This window comes from Rhinolophus ferrumequinum, chromosome 2 (genome assembly GCF_004115265.2).
Source record: "Rhinolophus ferrumequinum isolate MPI-CBG mRhiFer1 chromosome 2, mRhiFer1_v1.p, whole genome shotgun sequence".
Lineage (NCBI taxonomy): Eukaryota > Metazoa > Chordata > Mammalia > Chiroptera > Rhinolophidae > Rhinolophus > Rhinolophus ferrumequinum.
In genome coordinates this window covers 64621621-64638486 of record NC_046285.1, presented here as the reverse complement: position 1 = coordinate 64638486, position 16866 = coordinate 64621621, and the positions used below count along the sequence as shown (strand labels likewise).

At 33.8% G+C, this 16866-nt stretch overlaps 1 protein-coding gene across 2 annotated transcripts in view; it reads right to left on the bottom strand.

The window, feature by feature from the left end:
* The window catches only part of GNB4 (G protein subunit beta 4), a 42014-nt gene that overhangs the window by 6535 nt on the left and 18613 nt on the right, over nt 1-16866 (bottom strand). For both annotated transcript variants that reach the window (XM_033092395.1, XM_033092404.1), the window contains 8 exons: nt 15411-15507; nt 9999-10037; nt 9147-9253; nt 7984-8047; nt 6454-6616; nt 5559-5625; nt 5253-5454; nt 1889-2105 (listed from right to left, as the gene is read on the bottom strand). In XM_033092395.1, coding sequence (XP_032948286.1) covers nt 1889-2105; nt 5253-5454; nt 5559-5625; nt 6454-6616; nt 7984-8047; nt 9147-9253; nt 9999-10037; nt 15411-15467 — 916 coding nt within the window. In that variant the 5' untranslated portion in view covers nt 15468-15507. The remainder of the gene's footprint in view (nt 1-1888; nt 2106-5252; nt 5455-5558; nt 5626-6453; nt 6617-7983; nt 8048-9146; nt 9254-9998; nt 10038-15410; nt 15508-16866) is intronic.

Here is a 16866-nt window from a genome sequence, read left to right as displayed (position 1 = left end):
GGGGAATACAATCAATAATGTTGTAAAGATTTTGTAGGGTATCCGATGGACACTTGTCTCGTTAGGGAGACCACCTAGGGATGGTGTAGATGCCTGATCACTGTACTGTACACCTGAAGCTGAAGCTGAACAATAATGAATGTCAACTACAATTATATATATATATATACACACACACACACACACATACATCTATATGTGTGTGTATGTATGTGTGTGTGTATATATATATATATATATATATAGTCATAGGATGTGAAGCACAGCATTAGGAATAGAATCAATGGAACTGTAACAGCTATATACGATGTCAGAGTGGTAGTAGATTGGGGGACGGCGGTTATGACTTTGAGGGGTATAAACGTCTAACTATTACATTGTTTTCTACACCTGAAACTAATAATAATTAAAAAAAGGCTTTCATTTGTAACCTCAGAGAAACGAGACTTTATTCATGAGAAAAAGAATGGGTACCTTAACAAAAATATCTCAAAAAGATGGTAGCAAAAATAAAAAATCAAAACTTTACAGAAAGATCATTGAATAAAAAGGCAAGGATTCTTCTAGAACATTAAGGGAAAAAAAGACACGGAAAATAGGAGAAAATGTAATCAAGTCTAAAGAAAGTCCAAGGAAGTCAGACATCAGGATAATGGGAGTTCTAGAAAGAATGATAATGGATAAGAAATGCTAGCAATTAAATAAACCCCCAGCATCCTAGTACTACAGGGTGTAAGTTTCCAGATTGAAAAGGTCCACTGAATACTCAGCACAATGGATGAAAATGGATCCACTCCAAGACATATCAAAACTGGCAGAAAGATTGAAGATTAATTAGTGAGAAGTACATCAAAACTACGAATATAAGCCAAAAAATTAATTTAACCCTAGAGAATATAAGTAAGGGCTGTATAGCAAAAAAGTAACCTCATTGCTCAGCAGTAAGTACTATTAAAAAGTTATAATTATGTAAACACTGACTGATGTGTTAATCAAAATTCACAAAATGGGAAATATTGGAAGATGGGTCTGGGTGGGATGTGGTGGAAGGAGCGGTGTTAAAGCCGAACTCTCAACAGATAATGCCTAAGCGTTAAGCTACCTTTGGAAGCAAAAAATATGGATTGGGGGTCAGAGAACTCCTATGTTTTGGTGACAATCTACCGTGTTTCCCCGAAAATAAGACCGGGTCTTATATCAATTTTGGTCCAAAAGACGCATCAGGGCGTATTTTCAGGGGATGTCTTAGTTTTTTCATGTCCAACAATCTACATTTATTCAAATACAATCATGTCATCATCTGGAACTTTGTCATCACGTACTAAATGCTTCCATCTGGTGACGATCTTAATGGGCTTATTTCCAGAGTAGGTCTTATTTTCAGGGAAACAGTATGTAGAATTATTTGATTCTTTAATTTGGAAAAAAAAATCACTCTGTGTAATTTGTTATTGACTTCTCAATATGACTTGATGTATATACTAATATTTCGGAAGCTGCAAAGGAAGACAGTGAGTATATGTCTTGTCCCAGATAAGATCTGTTCTAGAAGAAAGATGATCCATAGTACTAAAACAATGTTTCCTGTCGGGTTATAAGAAAGTTTTAATTTGGAAAAGACCACACTGAATTATATTCACTATCCACATTTATATCAAAATTTACCAAACAAGAAAATAGGACAGAACTAGATGTTAACTCTTCAGAAAACAGGAAAGTAATTGTGGTTTATGCACCGTAACTGCACTCAAAGGTCAACAGTGACCATGAGTGAGAATTGCTAGGTTGCTAATTCCTCAGCTCCAGGGCTCCAGGAGCCTCAAACAACTGATGGGAACTCTTCATATTTCCTACCAAAACCACAACCTAATGCGGACTTGTTACTAACCTGCACGATCTCCTTTCAGTGTGTCCCATACGTTACAATTAAAGTCATCATAACCAGCTAACAGGAGGCGCCCACTTTTTGAGAAGGCTACAGAAGTGATTCCACAGATGATATTGTCATGAGAATACAATAATAACTCTTGGTCTGCGCGAAGGTCAAATAGACGGCAAGTGGCATCATCAGAGCCAGTGGCAAAGGCATATCCATTTGGAAAAAACTATAAAGAAAAGCAACAAACATTTATTTCATAGACATGTACAAAAATCATGTGAGGCAATATAATAATAGGCTCGGGGGTAAAACAAATCTAGAATCAAATTCCACCTTGGCTTCTTACCAGGTACTAAAGATTTTTAACTGGTACTAAAGATTAACTACTTTGGGCCTTAGTTTCAGTTTTAGAGTGTTGGTTAGCATTGAATAGAATAACATGCCAATTACACAGCCCATTGTTTAGCACATAGCAAGTATTCAGTAAGTATTGGATCTGGTCCTCCATATGTCTTATTAAAACAGATAAATATGACTATTTATAGAATTTATATATGTGTACTCTTAAAGAAAGGTTTCAAAATCCCATTATGAGAAATAAATAGGACAGATTTGATCAGAGAGAACATGAATCATTCCAGCTAGGCTAGGTTATAAAGTTAAACTAGTAGTGAAAACAAAAATAAAACTATCTATTATTAGTTTGTGAATCCTTTTCCCAGACACTGGCACTACTCAACGCTGATCTTTTATAAACAGGAAATAACTTTTTTTTCTTATATCTAATGGTCATCTGTATTACTTTTGTTGACTGATTGTTCATGACCTTTATTTTTTACTGGGCTGTTAGTACTTACGTGTAATTTGTTGATTTGTAGGAACAAAATGAAGAATATAAATTTGTTTTGTTACACATATTATTTTATAGTTTATCATTTGCCTTCTAATATTATTTACTTTTTAAAACTATAAAGCAATTTTTAATTTTTATCTAGTCAAATTTGTTTTTCTTTTCCTCTGAGATTTCTTTCATTCTTTTTATAAACAAAGTTCTTCCCCAAGCTATTATCTCATGTTCAATTTTACTTTCTTCTAGCTTCTTTTTTTAATAATTTCATTTTTCACATCTTAGTTTTTTTAATCCATCTGGTATTTATTTGATATACAACACTCAGTGTAACGATCTAACTTAATTTTCTTAATAGTTAATCAATTGTCCCAGCTGTTAATCATTTTTTGACTCATTTTGTTGCTACATCTCTAATTCACTAAAGTCTTATATACACCAAAATGTTAGTTTTGAGTTTGCTGTTTGTCCTTTCTTGTACCTTTATCATACTCCTTTTTTTCTAATCATTATAACCTGATAGTAAAGTTTTATTATCTGGCAAGGCAAAACACTCGTTATTCTGCTTCAGTCTATCCTCTCTTTTTCCCACTTGAGTTTCACAGACATTTGATCAAGTCTCTTTTTTCCATATTCCGACTCATCTCAAAAAGATTCTACTTGGGTTTTGATTAAAATTTGTATTAAATCTGGACATTAGTTTGTAAAATAAATGGTTGGTTTACAATATGCAGTCTCCCCATTGAGGAACATGGCATTAAAAAAAAGAAGTTCACAAGTAAAATTTTATGATAAAGATTCTGTACATTTCTTGCTAAATTTATTCCTTGTCTATTTTATAATTTTTGTTGCTGTTCTCAATAGGATTTTCTTCCTTTCTATTTTCTACCTGGCTATTATTGGTATAGCAAAGTTATTGATTTTAAAATAGTTTTTGTAATACAGAAAATACACTGAACTCTATCTTGGGATATCTTGGTAGCTAAATACATCAGCTGCAAAGAATATTTCTTCTACTTTCTAAATGCAACTCTTATTTCAGTTTTGGGTCTAAACTATAAAAGGCACAAATCATGAGATTACAGAAAAGTAAGACGCAACTGCTGTTTCTAAGAAAATCACTTTGAATATAAAGACACAAATGGGTTAAAAGTAAAAGGAAGAAAAAAGATATGTCCATGCTAGCACTAATCAAAAGAAAACTGGGCTAGTTCTGTTATATCAGACAAAGATTTCAGAGCAAATAATATTACCAGGGATAAAGAGGGATATTTCATAATGATAAAGGAATCAATTCATTAGAGGACATAACCATCCTAAAAGTATATACTTTGAAATACATGAAGCAAAAACAAAAGGATAACAAGGAAAATGTAGAAATGCACAATCAGAGATTTCAACACCCCTCTTTCAATAATGAACAGAAAGAACAGACAAAAATTAGCAAGGATAGAGAACACTTGAATAACACTTTCAACCATCTTGACCTAATTGACATCTATGAAACTCTCCACCCAGTAACAGGAGTACAGATTCTTTTCAAATGCATATAAACACATCAAAATTTGTGGAATGCAGGTAAAAGCAATGCTTACATAGAAATGTATAACTTTAAGCTCCAATGATAGAAAAGGAAAACGTTTCAAATCAATGGTGTCAGCTTCTACCTTAAGAAACTAGAAAAAGGAAAGCAATGAAACCCAAATAAACAGCAAAAAAGAAAGAAGAAAGATCAGAGTGAAAATCAATGAAACAGAATAACAATACAGAACATCATTGAAACCAAAAGATGTTTTTTAAGAAGATAAATAAAACTGATAAACTTCTAGCCAAATGTATTCATTTGCTAGGGCTGCTGTAACAGAGTGCCACAAATTGGGTGGTTTAAACAAAAAAATGTATTGTCTCACAATTCTGGAGGCTGGAAGTCTGAGATCAAGTGTCTGAGAGGGCTGGGAGGGAAGCACATGGGGCCTCTCTCCTTAGCTGGCAGATGGCTGTCTTCGGCCTGTATCTCTTCACATTGGTTGCCCTCTATGCTTGCTGTCTCTAAATTTCCCCTTTGTGTAAGGTCACCCAATCCAGTACCTCTCAAGTAACCACATCTGTAACAACCCTTCTTTCAAATAAGGCCGCATTCTGAGGTACTGGGGGTTAGGACCTCAACATATAAATTTTGGAGGGATGCAATTCAACCTACAACACCAGACTAATCAGGAAGAAAACAGACAAATTACCAATCTTGAATGAGATATCCTACAGATTCGACAGATATCAGAAGAATAATAAGGGAATGTTGTGAATAACTTGAACACAATGCTGTGGATATCCAACTTGTCTGCTAAGATGATCCATCCCTCTAAACTGGGAAATAAAACTTATTATTCACATGTACAGAAAGACCTAGGCCTGTGGATAAAACCTTTCTATTGTTTTGTTTCCCATCAAACCCTTACTATTTAGGGATTCAATGTTATAAGAGCATATTATTTATAAGAATTTTCCTTAGAAATGCTATTCACTTACACTGACGGCATTGATATCTGACACATGTCCAGTGAAAGACTGTCTACACATTCCGTCTCGGATATCCCATAATTTGGAAGAGGCATCGCAAGCACCAGAAACAAAAGTCCTCATGTCAGGACTCAGAGAAAGACTCATCACATCTCCAGAATGCCCAGTGAACGTGGTAGTCTGCTGGGCTGTTTCAATGTCCCATAAAGCACTGTAATGAAAAGTAAATAAAAACAATGACTATTGTCTCTTCTTACGTTAGTTCCTACTACCACCCTCAACCCCCAAATCAGTGCTCTTCTGGAATAAACTTACCAATTTGTATCTCCTGAGCTTGTAACAATCTGGCTGTCATCTACAAAACGACAACAGGACAAGTAACCTACAGCAGAGAGGAACACATGGTAGGTTATCAACGATTTAGTAACTCAATTAGCATATGAAATATTACTATATATTCTTAAAAATAGAATACCTGGGCACACATGTTTGTCAGTGTAATCTGTCATTCTACCTTAATTACTTCACCTAATTATTAGGTAATTACTGTGTCAACGGTATCATGTTGGGCACTTCGAAAGTTACAAACTTGAGTCAGACACAGACCCTTCCACCCTACTACAATTACCTAAGAGAGAGAGACTCCTTTACACAAATATCTATGATCTATGGCAGACAGGATTAAGTACTTTGGAGAAAGATTAGAAGTATGGTGAGAGATTAGAACCACCTCAGTGACAGCTTCATGAAAAAGGTGGTATTTGAATGCTCAGAATTCACCAGTGTTTCAAAATATGGAAATGGCAGGGAAATGCCATTATAGAGATTTTGTAAAAAGCATGGTCAAATAGTACTGCCAAGAATTAGGAGAGGCGGAAACCTGATTAAGTGGCAACATTTCCTAATTAATGCTGCTAACCAAATACTATACCAGAAAATAATATTTGCTTTCTTTTTGTATTTTTCATTATCGTTTGAATAGTTTGCAATAAACTTATTATATTTACAAAAATAATACCTTTTTAAGAAAAATAGAATTGTGGTCATCATTTATATTAAAAAGTTAGTTCATAGTAAGTTCTACTCTCACTTGATTAGTACTCATCCTTTAGCCAGCTGAGCACAATTTGTCACTCATTCACCTTGATCAGATCCATTCTTCAGGAGGAGTCAAGTTTGGTAGGAAAGGATAATATTTAACGGAGCTCACCTATGTGACCTGGTAATTCTCGGCTCACTCTCACATTTCCCTCTCTGGTTTTTAAGTTATATATAGAGCAGATGTTGTCCAGTCCTCCACAAGCAACATAATTACCAGAGGGAGCATAAGCACAGGTCATCACCCAGGAGGACCTCAAAGGAATAGCATGCATCTGTAGAACAAATACAATGCACAAAAACTATTACTAAGTAAAGATTACAAAAATAGTCACCCTCCTAACTTATTTACAATGAAGCAAATACTACTAAAAATTAAATGCATCCAAAAAATTAAAGCAAAAATAAAGAATGCAATGGATTGAAAAAGTGAACAATGAAAAATAAAATACTAATGCATACTAAAATACCTATTATGTTTTCTATATTAGTGTTCAATAATTTGGATTTAAGTGCTCTTCAGAAATTCTTTTAAGAGAAGCAAGAACATAGGATCTTTCAATGCTAATATAGCAATTTGAAATCTTAACTGTAAAATATTAAAGAATCTGATAAAAATTCTGTTTTTGCAGTAATGCTCAAAAGAGGAATTTTCTCCAACATAACACTGATACTGAATAATACTAGTATCAGAGTGGATTAAAATGGTTCCTTCATGAAGAGATGGTCCTTCCAATAACAGGTCCCACACTCTGGGCTCAAATTTAAACAATAGTTAATAGTTTACACTAATCTACTCACACCATTGCCCAGTGCCTTGTTACCCAACACCAATCATTGGCAGGTCAGGCAGCTAGGTTTAAGGAATAGCAAGGCTAAATAAAGGTCCATACAAAGAACTTTAAAAGTATGGAAAATATAATTGAAAGACATGCTCAATGCCAATTAATATAGAAAAACTGTTATAATACAAATATGTCTTAGCTACCTTTAAAATCTAAATCAGGCTGAAGATACTATTTACTTCACAAAATAGTACTTTTAAAACTTTAACAGTGATATAAGTGTACACAGAATCTGAGGTATTTGACCTTTGCAAGTTTTCCTGAGGCTTTTCCACTACCACTCAACACCTTTACATCAGGGATTCCTTCAGGGACACTAGGGAATCCACTGGCTTTCACTAAGAGATCCAAACAAGTTGTAATTTGCCTCCAATCTACTGTCTCTTCTGAGCAGTCTAGAAACACAAATCAATGCTTAGAGTAAACCAAAGAAAAGTTTCATACTAGCATTCTAGCTTACCCACAACTAGAAATAAAAATCTCCAGATCATTGTCACATTAGGAAATGGGAATTTTTGAAAACCTGTTTATGTGTAAAATGCACATTCTTTTCTAAAATACGAAAATATGAGACTCCAGTAAAACACACTGAATAATATCCCAGCAGTCATCCTTGGGAATAAAAAATAAGGCTAAATATGAAAAGCAAACACGAAGACTCAAGAGAGGATCTAGATTAAAATAAATGAAACAGATTAATCTTAGAAGGAAATTAAAGTTGGAAGTAATAAAGGAATGAATTGGTGGATATTAAACCAAATAAACAGTTACTTAAAAGAATAATTAAGAAATTCTACCTTATTTGTTGTATAGCTATCCCAAATAATTAATTTTCCATCTTGGGAAGCACTGACTAGTAGCCTAGAAGAAGAAATAAAAATAATTTCACACTTAAGAGGAAAAAAGAAATTTAAATTAGTTATGCATTGTATTAATGTAGAATAGTTCAGAAAAGAAAAATATAATTTTTCTCATTAAAAACCTGGTACCAGAAAATAGAATCCCAACTTTTAAAAAATGTATTCTGCATGCCAAAATTTTCAACATAACGTAGAATTTAGCAAAATGGAGACATATCACTAAAAATGTCTCTGGTTATGATTCAACACTTTCATAATGACAATATTCTAGTTCTTATTCAAGATTCTGGTAGATATAGGGGACTGGTTTAGTATTTACTGATTTAAATTTTATGACAATAAGAGCACATATATGCCTCACAACCATATTTCATTCAATCTAAAAACATCAAGTGAGAGCTTGTGAATGTGAGGCAGTGTTACGGGTACGACAAGAAATACCTCCTAGCCTTGGCCTTTACCATGCGGGGGAGATTGGAGATAAGATATTTTACACATATTTATAAGAAATCAAGTAAGTGACAATTGTCAGAGGAGTGGTATAAAATAATGTCATAGGAAAGTAAAAGAGAGACAAATAACTGCTAGTTGAGTTAATCCAATAGTCAAGCAAAAGAGAATGCATCTTGAAAAATGGAATTTTGAGTACTAAAGATATGTACTTCCATCCTTTGTGAATTTAGATAACAAATAACTATAGTAATATCTAGTAACTTGTCCATAGCAACATTCAAGAATTGTTTGCTTATTAACTAAAATTTCAAGGTTAATATACAATAGAACTGTTTTTCGCATATCAAAAAACAAAGTATAATACCCTACTGCAAAGAAAAGAAATCCTAAACAGTTTACCTGAATAACTTGATAATGGATATTTTTGAGAAAGGAAATTTATTTTTCATAGTTAAGGTTTCTAAACTTTTAAAGTGTCAAAAAACATTTTACTGAAAGCAAAGTGTTCATACTGGATACATTTTCTGCAAATATTTCATAAATATAGTTTGTTTTAACTATAAAAAATGTTTGTTTTAAAAGAAATGCAAACGATGATTCGTAACAAAAATAATTCTGCTGATAGTTTGAAAATGACAGGTACAAACCTTGAATCATATCCCCAATGCATAGCATAGATTTTAGCTAGGTGACCCCTCAGTGTGCGTCTTGTTCGCATTTGTATCCGACCCACAGAATCCATATTTGATGTGATCTTTAGAAAATGACATGAATGTTATTCGTTAGCTTAAATATAGCTCAGAAAATAAAGTAGAAACAATTAATAGGCAAAAAAGCAAACAAAGAACAAATTTGTAGCAATTGAAGCTAATTTAATATAAATACATGTAATTCCACAGTCATTTCTAGGATCAGTGTGTTGTTCAAGAAAAAGTATGATTAATTTAAAATGATGCTATTTGCACACCTTCCAGTGAGAAAATATTCTGTAGACTATTAACTAAAAAGAATGGACAACCCCCACCCAAATTTGGTTAAAAAAAAAAAGCCCAAATAAAAATCTAATAGCAGATGATCAAAGAGTAAAACATTTAGAATTTAACTGTCTGTAAGAAAATCAGTTTTATATTTGTAAAGCACATAAAGTATTTATTCCATGAAAAGTATCAATGTTAAACTAATGAAGCCTTCCTAAGAGTTTATATAAGAAAACAAAGTTTAATCAGGGCATTTCAAAAAGAACTAGAAGCCACCTAAAAAGAAACATATAAGAATCTACATATTTTATAGTATTTCTTTTTCTACAGACTTCTATTTTAACAAGTATGCTTTAAAAAAGCATTTGCATGGCATCTTACAAATTACAAAGTGTTTTTAAATAGAGATCTCATTTTTCTTTCAATTAAATACTAATAAGAAGAATCTGAATGTCATTTGCATCAGTGTCAAGCTGTTTCATGTAAATTATTAAAATGCAAAAAAAAAAAAAATCCCTTTACCTGAACAAGTGTTGCATCATTACATGCTTTCCTAGCATCCTGAAGTAAAGAAAGATGGTTATAATACATTTAGATATGGAAATCACTAGACAGGATTTTAAATATTTTCATTGAAAAATGTAGATTTGCAAATATTCTTTTTACTGTACAGCATCTTTATTTTAAAAAACTTTTATTGAATTAAAATTCACATAACATAAAATTAACCATTTAAATCATTTTAAGGTGTATAATTCAGTGGTTAGTATATTCACAATGTTGTACAACCATCACCACTATCTAATTCCAGAACATTTCCATTACTCCAAAAAAAAGAAACACTGTCCTCCCAATTCTCTCTTCCCTCATCCCCTGGTATTCACTAATTTACTTTCTATCTCTATGGATTTTCCTATTCCGGACATTTCACATAAATGAAATCATACAATACTTTTTGTGTCTGGCTTCTTCCACTTAGTACAATGTTTTCAAGGTTCATCCATATTGTAGCATGTATCAGCATTTCATTTATTTTTATGACCAAGTAATATTCCATTACATGGATATGTCACATGTTGTTTATCTATTAATTAATTGATGGATATTTAAGTTGTTTCCATTTTTTTGCTTTTATGAATAATGATGCTTTGAACATTCACGTACAAGTTTTTGTGTGTACTTACATTTTCAATTCTTCTGGGAATATACCTACGAGTGGAACTGATTGTTGATATGGTAACTCAATGTTTAACTTAAGAAACTGTCAAATTGGTCTTCACAGCAGTTGTACTGTTTTACGTTCCCACCAGGAATGTATGAGGGTTCTAATCAAGAATTTCTTCACATACCAAAAAACACTGTTCTTGTTTTCTTTTTATCATTACTATTATTACAGCCATCTTAGTGGATGTGAAGTGGTATCTAGTGGTTTTGATTTGCATTTCCCTAATGATTAGTGATGTTGAGCATCTTTTCATGTAGGAGTATCTTTGCATGTGCTTATTGGCCATTTATATACCTTCTTTGGAGAAATGTTTATTCAAATCCTTTGCCCATTTTTAAATTGGGTTGTTTCTTGTTGAGATGTAGGAGTTCTTAGACATTACCCGAGTAAGATTTTTACTGATACATCCCCTTGCTCAAGGGCAGTAAGAGAATAAACATGTGAGATTACATCAAACTAAAAAGTTTTTTCACAGCAAAGGAAACCATCAGTAAAACAAAAAGGGATCCCACTGAATGGGAAAAGATATTTGTCTATGATATAACCAATAAAGGGTTATAATCACAAATTTATAAAAAAAACTCAACTCAACTCTAAAAAAAACAAACAACCCGATTAAAAAATGGGCAGAGGACATGAAGAGACATTTTTCTAAAAAGGACATACAGATGGCAAACAGACATATGAAAAAATGCTCAACCTCACTAACCATCAGAGAAATGCAAATAAAACCACAATGAGATACCACTTCACCCCAGTCAAAATAGCTATCATCAATAAATCAACAAACAACAAGTGCTGGTGAGGATGTGGAGAAAAGGGAACCCTTGTGCACTGTTGGTGGGACTGCAGATTGGTGCAGCCACTATGGAAATCAGTATGGAGGTATCTCAAAAATCTGAACATGGAACTACCTTACGATCTGGCAGTTCCACTCCTAGGTATCTATCCGGAGAAATCCAAAACTCTAATTCAAAAAAATTTATGCACACCTATGTTTATTGCAGCACTATACACAATAGCCAAGACATGGAAACAACTGAAATGCCCATTGGTAGACGACTGGATTGAGATGTAGGAGTTCTTTATATATTCAGGATACTAGACCCTTATCAGATGTATAATTTGCAAATGTTTTCTTCCATCCTGTAGACTGTCTTTTGATTTTCTTGATAGTATCCTGTGACACGCATGTTTTTAATTTTGATGAAGTCCAATTTACCTATTTTTTTCTTTTGTTGCTTGTGCTTTTAGTGTCATATTAAACTGTTGCCTAATTCAAGGTCACAAAGATTAAAAACTATGTTTACTTCTAAGAATTTTACACTTTTAGCTGTTACAATCAGGTACCATTTTGAGTTTATTTATATAAGATGTAAGGAAGGAGTCAAAATTCATTCTTTTGCATGTGGATATCCAGTTGTCCCAGCACCATTTGCTGAAAAGATTATTCTTTCCCTATTGAATTGCCTTAGTACCCTTGTTGAAAACTCATCTGTCTATGACCAAGTGATTTATTTATGGACTCTCAATTGTACTCTATTGTGCAAATATACTTTGGGTTTATGATTAAAAGATTTTTAATTGCATCCCCTGAGTAAAAATGAACTAAGTTGATTTAATAAGGCTGCAGTAACCACAGTTATATTTGTTACTAAGCTTCAGAAAAAGCAAGAGTTCTGAGTTCTGTTCTGCTTGTTCTGGCATCTAGAAGTTGAGGTGATAGGAAAGATATTTATAGTTAACTCAGGTCACTTCAGAAACTTTTTTTTTAATACATAACACTTCTTTAAAATGCTTTCCAAGTACACTGGATACAGATGATATTAGAAATAAAATAGTTTAGATCTAATATGAGAAAAGACATGGTATCACAGGAAAACAATTTTTTTATGTAATAGCAACTGTTTATACTGAGTCACATCTATGTTTTTATATTAATAGCATTTATATTAATAGCATTAATTCATAACATGTAAGCTGGTGTTTATTCCTAAGCTATAGCTTTTCAAAGAGATCTTAAATTTCTACACAACTAAAAGCAATTACCAAAAGGAACATGATGAAACAGAAATCAATGTAACAACATAAATAAAGGCAAAGGAAGAACATATTTAATAAGGAACAAATTGTTTAAAACCAAATTTATCAGTTAATAATACGTTAGAGGATTCATATACATCAGAAAATCATATGCTAATTAATTCTCCCTACTAGACTTGAAATAAAAATTTTCCCCCTCAAAGGTTAGCATGGTATCCTCTGCAACTTTGGTTTTCCCTATTGTGCTTAGCATGCTCCTGTGCAAAGAGGAGGCACACAGTAACTTGTGGATATAAGTCCCAAATGAACAACGTGTTCCAGTCAGCCAAAGGCAAAATGCCTGCCTCCACTCGCAGCAAAGATGGAATGCACAATCCTTTGGCTGCCCTTTCAACCTATTTATAAACACTTAGGATATTTCTATGTAAGGGTGTTCATAAGTAGTTACACAAACATACGATTTGAGTCTCTCATTCTAGGCAAATTATGGGTTGAGAAATCTCATTTGGCAAGGAATGATTTCGCCTACTTTCCTACAATGAAAAGAATTTCTAGAAATGACAGTGACGGCCTGAGCCATGTTCCAAAAATGAAGAAGTTGAAGACTAAATTCTAAAAAAAGGATTCTCTGATTTTAAGCTTTATGAAAACGAACTATCATTTAGGTCACCTATCTTAATTGAGTCATCCAAAAAAAAAATCTGTTGAACACTATCTGTCAGGTACTATTCTAGGTACCATGGATACAGCAGTGGACAAACCTAAAATCCCTATCCTCATTGTTAATGTTACTTTAACATTAACAATGCAATTAACAAACCACACGTGAAAATTATTGAATAATGCTAATCTGTAGCAAAAATTAAAACATCACGTTGGAATATAAGAATTCTACAAATATCTTCACAGCAATTACTTGCAAATGTACATTATGCAAAGATTCTCTTTACATTGATGAGAATTGACTCTTATAAACACTATTACCCATTGGTAATTATCTGAAGAAAATGAAAATATTAACTTGAAAAGCTATAGACATCCCACGATCACTGCAACAGTATTTACAATGGCCAAATAAGGAGACAACATAAGTGTCCATAAATGGATGAATGGATAAGGAAAATCTGGTACATGGGGGGTGGGGGAGGGGACAGGGAAAGGAGGGGTGCCAAAAAAAGTACACATTTAAAAAGATGTTATCTATGTATTACTTTTTGAAGTTGAATTGAATTACAGTAGCAATATGTAGTATGACATTTGCTCAAAAGATGGCGTTAATCAAATGAATACTAGTGTCATTCATTGTATTATAATTTTAACAGTTCTTTCCTCTTTAAAATGTGTATATATGTATTTTTGGCACCCTTTGTATATACAATGGAACACTATTCAGCCATAAAAAAGAACGAAATGTTGCCATTTGCAACAACATGGATGGACCTTGAGGGCATTATGTTAAGTAAAATGTCAGACAGAGAAAGACAAATACTACATATCTCACTTATTTGTGGAATCAAAAAATAATAATAATAAAACAAGCTCATAAATACAGAGAACAGATTTTTCAAAAATGAGATGGGCAAATGCCCATGTGCTCGGCCCATCAGTAGGTCCTGCTCAGCATCTGGAGCAAGTCACCCCAAGTGGAGATGGGGGAGAATCCTTTCTGGTGGTGGTAGCAACATTTAATTCAGAGATTAACTCACGAAGCTGCCTCTGTTCATCCCAGGTTAAATAAATCCTTCCTTTGTTTTGACAGCTTTGTTCTGACACCTAAGGTATCAACTCAAGAGTTCTTATTCACATCTAAATCATTAACTTCTTTGAATTCCTGGCAATGAAAATGGTTAGGACTTCAATCTACTCAGAATCAACATTTTTTTGGGTGAGTGTTCTTCATCCATACCCTGTTTTTCCTGCTCCTTTCCCTCTCTTTTCTTGTAATATCCTTGTATAGACCCTGTGCTTATTCCTTTTTCCTTATTCCTCACTTTCAAATTAGACGAGTCCTTCTGAAATATCTATTGCAAAAGGATCATATTGGGGAGGGCAACAGCAGTGTTCCAAGTTATTAGGGATTCTCCCTGCTTCATGCGGAAGGTCTTCATTTATATTTGTAAGGTGTTTTGACTCTTACTTTTCCCTGAGAAAAAGAGAAGGTAGTGCCAGACTACACAAGATTCTTTCCTCCACCCTGTCAACAAGAGGCTTCCTAAAAGATAGCATGTCTGTATTATTTCATTTTGTTCTCTGCCTTCCTTGATACTCCTCAGTCCATGGAAGCACCTGTTTCCATTGTTTCAAAGACAGGATTATTGCAGCTGTTGCTGTGAGAGTGAGACGTGCTCTGTATGAGAAGCCTCCCCACACCCTGAAGCATCACTGCGTCTCGCAACTCGTCCCCATCCTGTTATGTAGTTCGGAGAGTCTTTTAGTTTTGTTAAAGACGGAGCTTGTGTTTCGTTTCTTATGCTCTTTACTGTTTTGAGTTGATTTGTTACTAATGATTTTTGGAGCGTTCTTTAGCGGCATAATTTTTAAAAAAGACCATTTCTAGCCTCATAAGTTATTTCACATATGTAGAATGATGACTAATGAACAATTTTTGTCATTGCCGGTACTGAATAAAAGTGTTAAAATTTCAAAATGAAGAAGTTTGCTCTTACCTGGATCTGATTCCGCAGTTGTTCAGCTTCCTGCCTTAACTGTTCCAGTTCACTCATTTTTCAATGTGTTTACTCCAAAATTAGCAACGCAAAGCAACTATAAAAAATAAACAGAGACTGATTCAGTTCTCCATTTACATATCAATCCACTTTTAAAATATTGATATATAACTTTTTGGTCTTTCTAAAACTCAATTGAAATAGTCAATTATTCCTAGAACTTAAAATTATTTAGTAAATATAGATTATTTACTAAAGGATTTTATTGTGGAATGTGATCAGAGGATGGAATAGAAACCTTGAGCTATAGTATTCGAGACTAAATTATAGACAATTAGTACTAGAATGGAGTCCAGTGAGAAATACTTTACAATAGTTCAGAGGGCACCAATAAACATCCCTACTTGGATGTCTAACAGGCACCTCAAACTTAATACTTCAAAACTGAACCCCTCAGGTCTTCTGCATCTCAGTAAATGGTAATTCCATCCTTCCAATTGTTTAAGCCAAAAACCTGAGGGTCATCCTTAACTTCTCTTTCTTTTCTGTACCATCAACAAAGCATATCAGTTAGTCCTTCAAAAAAATCCAGTGGGGGAGGGGTGTTATCACTTTGTGAGGGGTGCAAATGTCTATTACATTGTTTTGTACACCTGAAACTAATTTTAAAAAATCCAGGATTTGACTGTGTCCACTTTGACTACCTTGGTCCAAGCCACCATCTCTCTCACCTCGTGTCCTTTCTACTGCTTTTGACCACTCTCCAGTCTATTCTATACATAGCAATTAGTGATAGTTTTTATTAAAACACACATCACTCTTCTGCTGTCAATCCTACAACGGCGTTCCACTCCACTCTGAGGAAAGACTAACTATTTTGACCTACAAAGTCCCACACAACCTCTTACACACACCCCTCTGACCTCCTCATCTATCAGTCTCTCTCTCACTCTCACTCTGCTCCCACCACTCAATTTCTTTCTTAATGTTCCTTGAACCACTAAGTAGCCTCCAGCCTCAGGATCTTTACACTTGCTCTTCCCTCTGCCTGAAATGCTCTTACCCTTGATGTTTTCATCACTTGCTCCCTTACTTCTGCTCAAATGATATTTCCTCAGAGGGACCTTCGCTGATAGCACATATGCACCCACCTAAGCACTTTACCCTGTCTATATATAAAGTCACTAAAAGGCCCAACCATCCAGCATGTATTTGCTTATTTGTTGTCTATGTCCTCCTAGTAGAATGTAAGCTCTAAGGGCAGGGATTTTTTTTCACTCTATCCTTTGCTATATATCTCTAGCACCTACAACACTTCATTCTCCAGTAAATAAATTCACCTGAAATAGCTTAAGAAATAAAGAAAAATTTGTTCTAAGGATTTAGGATGAATCACAGCACCAAAAGGCATGACTATTACCACCTCAGTAAAAGATGAGAGGATAAAAACCAGTAG